The 13,832-nt window shown below is 39.0% G+C and overlaps 1 protein-coding gene across 2 annotated transcripts in view; it reads right to left on the reverse strand.

The window, feature by feature from the left end:
- The window catches only part of PSEN1 (presenilin 1), a 68,379-nt gene that overhangs the window by 12,740 nt on the left and 41,807 nt on the right, over positions 1–13,832 (reverse strand). For both annotated transcript variants that reach the window (XM_066273712.1, XM_066273713.1), the window contains 3 exons: positions 11,552–11,619; positions 10,521–10,741; positions 2,909–3,007 (listed from right to left, as the gene is read on the reverse strand). In XM_066273712.1, coding sequence (XP_066129809.1) covers positions 2,909–3,007; positions 10,521–10,741; positions 11,552–11,619 — 388 coding nt within the window. The remainder of the gene's footprint in view (positions 1–2,908; positions 3,008–10,520; positions 10,742–11,551; positions 11,620–13,832) is intronic.

Consider the following 13,832-nt stretch of genomic DNA (forward strand, 5'->3'; position numbering starts at 1 on the left):
GGCTCACAAGAGTATGAGATGTTTATTATAACCTTAAAAATGCCTAGAATGTTTCTTTCATATCACGTCTCACTTCTGGGATTTTCAATAATGCTAGCCTGTGTTACATACAGAGAATAAGAAAAAAGGTTAAAAGCAATAAAGGGGAAAGTCAACCGGCTTCTTCAATGTTCCTCTGCAAATAAATAAATATATAAATAAACTTAGAGATACACACAATCTGTCACATTTTAGTTAAGAGACAATATGAATACTTTAATTTTTTTTTTTTTTACAGAGACAGAGAGTGAGTCAGAGAGAGGGATAGACAGGGACAGACAGACAGGAATGGAGAGAGACGAGAAGCATCAATCATTAGTTTTTCATTGCGCGTTGCAACACCTTAGTTGTTCATTGATTGCTTTCTCACATGTGCCTTGACCGCGGGCCTTCAGCAGACCGAGCAACCCCTTGCTGGAGCCAGCGACCTTGGGTCCAAGCTCGTGAGCCTCGCTCAAACCAGATGAGCCCGCACTCAAGCTGGCAACCTCGGGGTCTCGAACCTGGGTCCTTCCGCATCCCAGTCCGAAGCTCTATCCACTGCGCCACCACCAGGTCAGGCAACAATATGAATACTTTAAAATAGTGCTTCTCATATATTGCAGTGGAATTAAAAACGGTATAGACCTGGCCCTGGCCTGTTAGCTCAGTAAGTTAAGTATCGTCCCAAAACGCCAAGGTTATGGGTTCAAATCCCTGGCCAGAGCACATATGGGAAGCAACCAATAAATGCACAACTAAGTGGAACAACAAAGGAATGCTTTGTTCATTATCTATCTATCTATCTATCTATCTCCCCTCCTTCTTTTATGTTTCTCTAAAATCAATCAACCAAACAAATAAATAAATGAATAAAAATAATATAAAAAATAATAAAACCCTATTGGAGAGGAATTTGGTAACATTCAACAAAACTACATATGTATTAACCCCTCAAACTGGAAATAATACTTTTGGGAATTTATCCTGAAAATATACCAACAATAATATAAAAATACATACAAACACGTTCCATACAAGGATATAGTAGCAACCAAATGCCCAACTTGGTCATAAAAAGCAATTTTAAATAAGATACTTGGATGCAGAGGACCCAGGTTCGAGACCCCGAGGTCGCCAGCTTGAGCGCGGGTTCATCTGGTTTGAGCTAAAGCTCACCAGCTTGGACCCAAGGTCGCTGGCTCAAGCAAGGGGTTACTCAGTCTGCTGAAGGCCCGTGGTCAAGGCACATATGAGAAAGCAATCAATGAACAACTAAAGTGCCACAATGAAAAACTGATGATTGATGCTTCTCATCTCTCCGTTCCTGTCTGTCTGTCCCTATCTATCCCTCTCTCTGACTCTCTCTGTATTTGTAAAAAAAAAAAAAAAAAAAAAAAAAAAGAATTAAATAAGATACTTGGCATTTATGTCTCACTGGCTTTTTATCACTGATTTTATAATTATACCCATGTTCCTAAAACTCTTAGACTTCTTGAATAACTTATGAAAGAAATATATAATCTAAGAGGCTGAAAATTCTGTAATAGCCATACTTACTGATTCAAGGCTCTGTATTTTGAGGTCAAACTAGTTACATTATACAGTAACACAACTAACTGATCAAAGTCATCATAAATCAGGCAGGTAATACACTGTTCAACTAAATCCTAACCCAAATAAGAGAAACAGAAGGGCAATCATCATGTACAAGGCTTAGGAATTTCTGTTGTCTTCTTGGCAACAAAGGTAGCAGGTATTTATTGGATTTTCTTTCCTTATGCAAGAATGAAAAAAATATTACTACGAATGTTTTTAACATTTACTATTACTACAGACACCAGAGATCAACAGACTTTTTCTATAAAGGGCCAGATAGTAATCATTTGGGGCCTGTGAGTCACATCTGGTCTCTGTCACATATTCTTGTTTTTTTAATTCTTCTGCTCAAGTACCTTCCGATTTTCCAGTGATCAGGAAAAGTGTACAGAGAGCTAAACTAGTCACTCAAAGCTATTGTTGATCTTGCCCCAATCCACTTGTTCAAGCTCTTCTTAGTACTCTCTCCATTTTGTACTCCACATTCCAGTCAAATGGAACACTTGAAACTCGACAGAGAGGACCCACACTTATAGCTCCAAAGCCATTCTTTGTGACAAGCCCACTTTTGTAACTGACTGCCATCTGTGCTTGCTGACATCCTACCTATCCGTAAAATAGTCAGTCCAAATGCTGACTCTTCCACTAGGTCTTCCCTGATTCCCCAGCCAGATTGCCCTTTTGACCTCTCCTTACACTTCCATTGTGCCTCTTCTGAATTTGGTAACATTCTGCCTTAGTTGTTGCTTATTTATATTGTCTCTTGTCTTATCTCACTTCTAAATTGTAAGCAAGTGAGCTCTGAGGAAACACAAAGTATCTTAATCATCTTTCTATCCTTCAGAGAGCTCAGTGGGGGAAGAGCAGGCCCGTGTCCAATACACATTTGCCGAATGATTAGAATGATTAGGAAGGCTATGGCTCTAAGATTAAAAAAAGGCAAACACATTCTGAAGGAATGGTACAATTCTTTCATAAGCTAGGGCAAGAGTCACCTGCAATACATGTATACAAGTACTCAATAACAGCTGACTGATAAGATCTTAAGTGAGAACACTGGCTCCTCAATCTCTAAATATTTCTTCTATCACTACACATATTGAAAACTCTTTGACCCAATGCCAGGTTAAAGATAATAATCTGCAAGGGAACAGAGATCTGTAGCAGTTTCATTAAAATGCTATGCATTTAAGAAGAAACAAGTATCACGATAAAGACCATAGTTACATGTGTCTTAGCTCCTACAAATTCTAAGCTTTTTACTAATTTAACACCATTCTGAAATACTTACAGGAGTAAATGAGAGCTGGAAAAAGAGTTTCATTTCTCTCCTGAGCTGTCTCAACCAGCAAACGAAGTGGCCCCTTTGGACACAAAACAGCCACTAAATCTAAGAAGAGAAAAATACAAAAGACATCTGTAAAAAACGTATTGGCTTAAACTTGTAAATGGGTGTGTTAGAGAGAAATTAACCAATGGAAAACGTTTAATTTTTTTTTTAACACAAAAAGTTGTTGAGTAAATATGAAATAAATAGCAGATTAACGGATGGGGGAGCCAACCTAAACAAAATATACAAAATCATACAGCAGATCTGCGCCGTTTTGACTATTTGTTTAGTTTACAATGTATCATCATTGGGTTCTAGGAATAAGTCTTCCCAGGCTGAAGAAAGAGGCAGAGATAATGAATGACAAGATAGAATTTTTCTAAAGCAGTTAATTTCCAATAAGCAGAAACAAGGGACAAGCCATACCAAAACCAAACAAACCATACCAAATAGCAGCTTTACTCTAAGAAGAATTTAACAGAGGGTATTTGACTGAACTTTTCAAAATAGAAGAGCAAAGACGAGATTTACCAGCTCTTCCTTTAAAAAATAGGATATATACACCTGACTGGCAGTGGTGCAATGGCTAGAGCATCAACCTGGGATGGTAAGTCCTAGGCTTGAAACTCCAGGATTTGCTGGCCTGATCATGGGATCATAGACATGACCCATGGTCACTGGCTTGAAGCCCAAGGTCACATTGGCTTGAGCCTAAGGTGGCTGACTTGAGCAAAGGAAAGGTCACTGGCTCGGCTGGAGCCCCCCAAATCGAGGCACATATGAGAAAGCAATCAATGAACTAAGGGGCTGCAACTGAGTTGATGCTTCTCATCTCTCTCCCTTCCTATCTGTCCCTATCTCTCTCTCTCTTGCTAATACACACACACACACACACACACACACACACACACACTGCTCACAAAAATTAGGGAATATTTCAAAATGAATATGAAGCAATAAAATATCCCCTAATTTTTGTAAACAGTATATATAAACAGGTATACCTATATTTGTAAAGATGTGACAACTTGTATTGAGATGATTATTCAGATGCATTCAAGTAAAAACTCTCATGCCTCAAGTGGTCATGTCTTCTTGGACACTACTACTACTTCTAAATAACACACACACACACACACACACATACACACACACACACATTCCTACTCACTGCTTCCACTTCAACTTGTTTTGGATAACAAAAGGGAAATTTGCTGTGATCCGAAATAATGAGATTTTCAACCTGTCTGAAGCTGCCATGTCCTGTAACTATCTTAGTTTTGTGACACACTACCCCTTACAGAATTGCTAATAAACTCCTTTATTTTTAGAGCAATTAAAGTGAATTAAAATTGATTCTGTTTAGAGTAACCTTTGTGACAAACTAAAGTACATTGAGATCTTACAAAATGAAGTTGACAATCATTACTTTAAATCAGCAATTTTCAACCTGTGTGCCACAAGAATTTTTAAAACATGCAGCGTCTGACTATTTAGTCAGAGGCACTGACCTCTTTTCCCTTAGATTATGAATTTAAAAAATGACAATAGCCCATACAATAATAACCATCTCATGTAATGTATCAAAATTACACCTATTTTTTTGGTTAGATTGGCCAAAAATATATTTTTTGGTGTGCCACAGAATTTCAGTAATTAGTTTATGTGTACTATGAGATGAAAACAGTTGAAAATCATAGTTCTAAATATTCAATACAAAGTCTCTTATTTTAAAGAGATTCAAAGCTCCATAAAGGTAGTTATTGTATTATGTTTGGAAGACAGAGATTTGATGGGAGAAACAGTGTAACATAGTAAAGAACACTGAACTTGGGATTCTGACTCTACATCAGGGGTCGAGAACTTTTTTGGCTGAGAGAGCCATGAACACCACATATTTTAAAATGTAATTCCATGAGAGCCATACAACGACCCGTGTACGTTACGCATTATCCAATAAAAATTTGGTGTTGTCCTATAGGACAGCTGTGATTGGCTCCAGCCACCCTCAACCATGAACATGAGCGATAGGAAATGAATGGATTGTAATACATGAGAATGTTTTATATTTTTAATGTTACTATTTTTTTTTATTAAAGATTTGTCTGCGAGCCAGATGCAGCCATCAAAAGAGCCACATGTGGCTCATGAGCCATAGGTTCCCAACCCCTGCTCTACATCAAACAATGTAAGCTTGGGCAAATACTTTACCTCTACAAACTTCAGATTTCTTAGCAATAAAACAAAGATAACTACCTTGCTTAGTTCACAAGATTATATAGTAAAAAAAAACAGCTAATATTTATCGACATTACTTAGAATGAATGTGTTATAGGTAGTGTTTAATTTAATTTTCATAACAACTAAGTCTTAGGAGTTGAGTAGTGTCTGTGGTCAAATAGTGACCAATAAGTGACAGAGCAGAAGAGTATGGATTTGAATGCAGGCAGTCCATCTCCAGAACTAGCATCCTTTTTTTAACTAATCAAGTGAGAAACAGGGGGACAGAGAGACAGACTCCCGCATGCACCCCAACTAGGATCTACCCAGCAACCCCCGTCTGGGGCTTATGCTCTGCCCTTCTGGGGCCACTGCTCCGTTGCTCGTCAACCCAGCTATTTTAGTGTCTAAGTCAGGGATCAGGAACCTTTTTGACTGAGAGAGCCATGAACGCCACATATTTTAAAATGTAATTCCGGCCTGACCAGGTGGTGGCGCAGTGGATAGAGCGTCGGACTGGGATGCGGAAGGACCCAGGTTCGAGACCCCGAGGTCGCCACCTTGAGCGCGGACTCATCTGGCTTGAGCAAAAAGCTCACCAGCTTGGACCCAAGGTCGCTGGCTCCAGCAAGGGGTTACTCAGTCTGCTGAAGGCCCGCGGTCAGGGCACATATGAGAAAGCAATCAATGAACAACTAAGAAGTCGCAACGTGCAACGAAAAACTAATGATTGATGCTTCTCATCTCTCTCTCTCCATTCCTGTCTGTCTGTCCCTGTCTATCTCTGCCTATGTAAAAAAAAAAAAAAAAAAAAAAATTAAAAAAAAAAAAAAAAGGCCATACAATGACCCATGTCCGTTATGCATTATCCAATAAAAATTTGGTGTTGTGGCCTGACCTGTGGTGGCACAGTGGATAAAGCGTCAACCTGGAAACGCTGAGGTTGCCGGTTCAAAACCCTGGGCTTGCCTGGTCAAGGCACATATGGGAGTTGATGCTTCTTGCTCCTCCCCCTTCTCTCTCTCTCTCTCCCCTCTCTACAATGAATAAATAAAATCTTAAAAAAAAAAAAAAATTTGGTGTTGTCCTGGAGGACAGCTGTGATGGGCTCCAGCCACCCGCAACCATGAACATGAACGGTAGGAAATGAATGGATTGTAATACATGAGAATGTTTTATATTTTTAATGTTATTATTTTTTTTATTAAAGATTTGTCTGCAAGCCAGATGCAGCCATCAAAAGAGCCACATCTGGCTCGCAAGCCATAGGTTCCCGAACCCTGGTCTAAGGTGAGGCCATGGAACCATCTTCAGCACTGGGAGCCAACTTAGTTATTCAAGCCATGGCTGCAGGAGGGGACAAAGGGGGGTGGGGTGGAGAAGCAGATGCATTCTTTTTTTCCCTAATATCCAAAATGGAATAAGATTCTTTATTACAACTGACCTCTGATTATGGAAATATGTCATGTTTGATTTAATTAAATTTTAACTTGCTGTATATGTCATATTGGTACCCTATAAAGCCTGTAGCCTGAGACTGATAAGGATGGTGAAGGTCCTACTGAACACCTTAAGAGCCCAGGATTGTGTATATTGTGTATTTTGAGAAGTGAAATGGTCACTATTATACCTATGTCTGGAACTCCAAAGTGGATGAAGTGAGAGACCACTATCATGGTTTTAATATGTACAGAGACATGAGTATTCTTGACTTACATTTTGGGTATTTATGAGGGAAGAGGTTTTCAGTTATATCCCTCTAAGAGGAAAACTTTGGATAAATAATTGCTGTTGCCACCACTGTTAGAACCAGATGGGTAGACCACTAGCAATGACCCAAGAATCTGTAAAAACGCATAGGTGGAAACAATGGTTGACCAGGGTAAGATGACCACCTAAAGTTCAGCTAATTTTGATGAGCCTTGGATCCCCTTTTTTAATCAAGGACTCCTGGGTTAAGGAATGAGAAGCAGCAGCTCTCTAGTAAGCTCCATCACATGAAGTATTGATACTGTTCATAAAGTGCTCAAATTTCCATTGTTGTTCACTAACTTCACCCCAAAGGGCTCCCGAGATAGCTAGGGGTCCCAGAGAGGGGTGACATTCTCCAGGACCTTGTCATCGACAAAAGAAATGAGAACAGAAAAGGCCATCCTCTTTTGTTGGTGGAATACTCAAGAGAGGACCTAGGACTTAGCTCTATCCTGTAGGTAACATTTTGGTCTTAGCAAGGAAGCCCAGGTGACTGGGCTGAGCTTGCAGAAGGCTGACTCTATGATACAAAGCCTATGGAATAGAAGGATATGGAGCTCCACATACTTGAAGACACGTGAGAAACTATGCTCAGGAGAGCTCTGTATGCAGTCAGAAACTGCCATTCCAATGGCGTACAGCATGGGACTAAAAAGAGCAGCTTCTCACACTGGAAATCCCTGGACAACTTATGATCATACTGGGTAGCCCAGAGACTTCAGGAGGTATGAGAGGAGATCGCTCAAGTCTCTACAGTGGATGATTCTCTGGGGACAGGGAGAGGGGACACTAGCAAGAGTGGCTGCTGTATTACAATTTGGACAGATTTTGTGAGCAACCATATAAATAGGCTACATAAAATGTGTAAATGAAGAGTATGTTGCCTACAGGGACCTATGGTGGCGCAGTGGATAAAGCGTTGACCTGGAATGCTGAGGTTGCCAGTTCAAAACCCTGGGCTTGCCTGGTCAAGGCACATATGGGAGTTGAAGCTTCCTGCTCCTCCCCCCTTCTCTCTCTCTCTCTCTCTCTCTCTCTCTCCTCTAAAATGAATAAATAAATATAAATAATTTAGAATATGTTGCCTACAGATCCCAAAAAAGGCCTGAAGGATACTGGGGCTTGTTTTAACACTGTGGGTGCAGAGAGAGCCAACTGTTATTTCTTGACAGTGCCAGAGATGCAGAAGCCCCCAGTTCACCAAATAAGCTTCAGGAATTTTTTTTTTTTTTTTTTTTTTGTATTTTTCTGAAGCTGGAAACGGGGAGAGAGTCAGACAGACTCCCGCATGCGCCAACCGGGATCCACCTGGCACGCCCACCAGGGGGGGCGATGCTCTGCCCCTCCGGGGCGTCGCTCTGTTGCGACCAGAGCCACTCTAGCGCCTGGGGCAGTGGCCAAGGAGCCATCCCCAGCACCTGGGCCATCTTTGCTCCAGTGGAGCCTTGGCTGCGGGAGGGGAAGAGAGAGACAGAGAGGAAGGAGAGGGGGAGGGGTGGAGAAGCAGATGGGCGCTTCTCCTGTGTGCCCTGGCCGGGAATCAAACCCAGGACCTCTGCACGCCAGGCTGACGCTCTACCACTGAGCCAACTGACCAGGGCCAAGCTTCAGGAATTTAACCAGGGTGGCAGGACCTTATACTATGTATAAGGAAATGTCCACCCCTTTTGTTTAAGATCGTTTGTGAATATTTGTATATCTTCAACAAGGATGTCAAATGAATCTCTTTTCAGTGTATTGTTACTTCTGTTCTTCTGGAGAAAGCTGGACATGGTTAAGGTGTAGCCTGCAAAGACTGTGTGCAATGCTAGGACTGCTCAAGTACCCCATGAGTAGCTATGTAAAGATGCAATGTGTCCCTCTGAAAGTGAAAGCAAACTATGGTTGTTGAAAAAGACACTGAACAGAAGAACATATTAGTAACTCTTTGACTACAAAGTACTTATCAGTTGCTGACTGGATGGAGTCCAGCACTGGCATTCTTAATCATAGCTATGGAATAACTGGTACATACTCTGGAAACTATCAAGTACTATTATATGATCTAAAGTCCTGAAAGTCAGGCACAGAGAGTATGACTTTACTTCTACATGAGAAAAGAACTAATCCAATTCTATTTCCATTGGCTTTTTCTTTGTCAATCAAGTGGGGATAACGAGGTTTTCTATTATAGGTTCTCTGCCACTTTAATAAGCAATTATACACGAATAAAAGAGCACCGCCTAGTTATAATATAGAGACCACATACTGACTTCTAAAATGAATCTTTTTTTGGTTTTCATGCAAGGTCATAGCCAGAGTACACGCCTTACAGATGCTTTGCTTATTCATGGCTACGAATAAGCAAATGTAATACTTTTTGTTAATAAAGCTGAATCTCATCTCACACTGCCCAATAAGTTTTACTTATTTATTTTTAAAATTGATTTGAGAGAGAGAGAGAGAGAGAGATAGAGACAGGAACATTGAGCTGTTTCTGTTTGTGCCCTGACCAGGGGGATTGAACCAGCAACCTCTGTGCCTTGGGATGACACTCTAACCAACTGAGCTATCTGGCCAAGGCTAAGTTTTGGGGTTTATTTATTTATTTACAGAGACAGAGAGAGAGAGTCAGAGAGAGGGATAAATAGGGACAGACAGACAGGGCATCAGTTTTTCGTTGTGGCACTTTAGTTGTTCATTGATTGCTTTCTCATATGTACCTTGACCGGGGGGGCTACAGCAGACCGAGAAACCCCTTGCTCAAGCCAGCAACCTTGGGTCCAAGCTGGTGAGCTCTTTTTTGCTCAAACCAGATGAGCCTGTGCTAATGCTAGCGACCTTGGGGTTTCAAACCTGGGTCCTCCACATCCCAGTTCGACGCTCTAGCCACTGCGCCCACCGCCTGGTCAGGCCTAAGTTTTTATTTTTAAAAGAATAATTTTATCCAAGTTACCTTATAAAAAGTAGATAACTTCATACTGATTTTAAAAATTAGTTAATTATTGTATGTACATTTAACATTATGTTAGTGCTTTTCAACATATAATCTGAACTCCATAATATCTGGGAAGCACTGTTTGCATTTTCTTTTATTTTTTAATAAAAAACCTTTTTAAAAAAATTTTTATTTATTGATTTTAGAAAGAGAGAAAAGAAAAGAGATGGAAATATTGATCTGTTCCTGTATGTGCTCTGACCAGGGATCGAACCCGCAACCTTTGCATATGGGGACTATGCTCTAACCAACTGAGCAGTCTGTCTAGGGCATGTTTGCATTTTCTAAATGAGAAAATTGAAACACAAATAGCCTGAGCCATTTTCCTAAGCTCATAAGGGCTGTCACTGGTGAGACAGTAATCTAAGTCCTCTGATCAGAAGTCTGTGGATCCTTCTACTAGTCTATCACTGAGTTAAACTGGAGGCAATAAAACATCTTTTAAGAACTTAATCTAAAAAAAAAAAAAAGAAATATTTATATAAAAAAGATACCATAGCTAATTATCTACTTAAGAACTATGAGATATAAACATCATTTTCATGTCAAGATAACTAGAAGAGAAAGAAAAACACACCAGTGAGATATTTCTGGGATAAACAAAATGTCAATCCTGGGTTTTACCATATACTGAGATTACAGCCAAGATGAGCCACGCAGTCCATTCTGGGAGGTACTTGATAAATACCAAGGCCATGAGGGCACTGATCATAATGAGATATGCCTGCTGGAGTCGCAGTGGACCTTTCCAATGAATAGCGATCATTCCCACCACACCAAAATTCCAGATCAAGAGTGCAACAGTAATGTAGTCCATGGCAACATTGTAGGTTTTAAACACTTCCCTGAAATTAAACAGAGATGTAAAAAGATTTATTTACAATAATTTTATCAGAATACTGTTTAGAACTGTCTCTCAAATATTAGATACTCATCCCACTTTCATATTTTTATCATCTTATATCAACTGTGCTATTTATTATTTAACACTTTTCTTTAAATTAATTAATTCACTCTTCTCCTCAGTTATTTTTAGCAAGAGAGAGAGAGAGGCAGAGACAGACAGGAAAGGAGAGAGGTGAGAAGCATCAACTCATAGCTGTGGCACTTTAGTTGTTCACTGATTGCTTTCTTATAAGTGCCTTGGCCAGGGACTCCAGCTGAGCCTGTGATCCCTTGTTTAAGCCAGCAACCTTAGGCTCAAACCAGCGACCATGGGGTCATGTCTATGATTCCAAGGTCAAGCCAGTGACCCCGCTCTCGAGCTGATGACCTCAGAGTTTTGAACCTGGGTCCTCAGCGTCCCAGGTCAATGCTCTATCCACTGTACCACCACCTGGTCAAGCTTGAAACTCTCCTAACATTCTGATTTATAGATTCCTACTAGAAGTAAAAAATATAAAAAATTCCTTACTAAAAAAATAAAATTTTCACTAAAAAGACTTAGAACTATTGTCTTGAGATCTTTAAGTTCTACTTATTATAAATAAGCAAAGATAAAAAAAAAAAAAGAATATCCCTACTGGTAATACTAACATATATACTAAAGTATGACATATATGAAAACAATTACAATTTAAGAGTAATTCATCAATAAAGGACATTAAGTAACAAAGTTAATTTCTGAAAAATAGACCAAATATTTCACCACTTACCCCAAATAAATGAATGAGAAAAAGAACAGCAACAATAGAGATGAAATAATAAGCCAGGCATGGATGACCTACAAAAGAAAGAATTTCAATATAATTAACAGATCCTATAACCCTAAACAATTGCAAATTTATTACTTCAAAAACAGTATATAGCTTGACCTGTGGTGGCACAGTAGATAGTGTCAACCTGAAATGCTGAGGTCACCAGTTCAAAGCCCTAGCCGGGTCAAGGCACATATGAGAAGCAACAAGTTGATGCTTCCTGCTCCTCCCTCCTCTCACCCTCCCTGCCTTTCTCTCTCTCTCTCTCCTTTCTCTAAAATCAGTAAGAACAGTATATTATTTCTATATATGTTATTCTTTTCAAATGGCTGAATGCATATGGCTTTGGGTTCGTGCATTCTTATATAGAATTCTTTGGGCTGAACAACTTAAAATAGTAAATAGAAATTTCAGCAAGATATAAATAGACCCCTGTTCCTTTAGAAACAAGTGAAATTTTAAAAAGAATGAATTCTAAAATACCAAATGATCAATAGAGTCAACAGTTGACATTTAAACTTTAAAGTAGCAATATTTTATGTGGAGAAATTCTGTAGTGTTCCTGAAATAATAAATTAAATAAAGTAAATAAAATAATAAAATTCAATGAAATTGAAAATCAGATATTCAGTTAGGTGACCTTTGCATGCATATATTAACGGTACAGAGAAAAGAGCCTATTTAAACCACATAACCACTTGACAAAAGAATATTCAGAATCTGAAGTTTCAATAAACACTATAATGCTTTCTACATGTATTTCAAATTACAAAGCATTACTATTACAAATTCTTTAAACATTTAGAAGCCCATTATTGTCGGGTAGAATTTAAGATACTTACATAAACATTAATGTCTATTACTCATGAGCAGCTTATGTAAGAAATAAAAGTCAGAACTTGATTTTTATAATCTTTTCTACGTGATGAACATTTTAAATGGTAATTTTACATAACAGGTACATCTGGGAAAATACTATAAAACCAGAAAGTATGGAGGATTTTTTTTGTTTTTTTCTTTAGATTTATTCATTTTGAGAGAGAGAGAGAGAGAGAGAGAGAGACAGAGACAGAGAGAAGGGGGAGAAGCAGGAAGCATCAAATCCTGTATGTGCCTTGACCAGGCAAGTCCAGGGTTTCGAACCAGTAACCTCAGCATTCCAGATTGATGCTTTATCCACTGCGCCATCACAAACCAGGCCTAGTAATTTCTAACTAAAAGTGAAATTATTTAGAGGTACATACACCCATTATTTGCTTTAATTACAATGAACTTCATTATTAATGACAGAAGTCCCTACTTAACTAATAATGTCTCCAAACATAGCTCTTAACCAGAAAAGAGCAAATCAAAACTTGAAAAAAGGAGAGAAAACCTCCAAATCTGTAATACTGTTTTGTCTTCCTTTTTTTCTAAATCTCCTAGCCCTAAATCCCAGGCACAGCTGTTCAGATAATCAGGCACTAAATTACCGAAGTCTAGATGAGATTAGAATTTACATTAATTTCTCTTGTGATATTGTTTTGATCACCCAAGGTGATCTGTGATAATGAATTTTTGCTGCCTCTCTAATAAAAACTTTATCAAATTTAATTCGTCATTCTTCTACAAGTATTTCCCATTATTATAAAAATTTCTGAACACAGCGAAGTTTAGATTTTACTTATTTTTTAGTGAGAGGAGGGGAGACAGAGGCAGCCTCCCACTGTGATAAGGTGCCAATGAACTGTAAAACTTAGTACTGGCAACGCCATTTTAAAGAGGGAAAGTCAGGCTTCTTGCCCCCTCCTTTCTGTGGAGAATGGAGGGAGAAGAATGCAGGAGCTTCCTGGCTTGCAAGGACAACTGGGTCAGATAAGTCATAATTTAACTACAGAGCAAGGAAGATAGAACTTATCTAAGAATCCCTTCACTTCTCTTAAAAGCCTTTAGAAAAGAATGTTTATGTACCTTAATTAAGAATTCCTACACTCTGACTCACCCTCCCCTCCTGGAATCCTGAGAGTGACAGTATACAAAGGGATCACGAGACCACTCCCCTTGCTTGAAAAGCCTGCATTTTGTAACATTTTATATGCTTTCTAATAATCATCCCTTTTGAAATCTTTTATATGTATAAAAACTTGTAAACTAAACAAGCGAGGACTAGCTTGTTAGGAAAACTAATAAGCTACCCCCAACACTTTTAGCAAAGTTCTTCTCATTTAGCCTCTCTCCTTATCCTAAGCTAACCGCTAAC

Source organism: Saccopteryx bilineata, chromosome 4 (assembly GCF_036850765.1).
Source record: "Saccopteryx bilineata isolate mSacBil1 chromosome 4, mSacBil1_pri_phased_curated, whole genome shotgun sequence".
NCBI lineage: Eukaryota > Metazoa > Chordata > Mammalia > Chiroptera > Emballonuridae > Saccopteryx > Saccopteryx bilineata.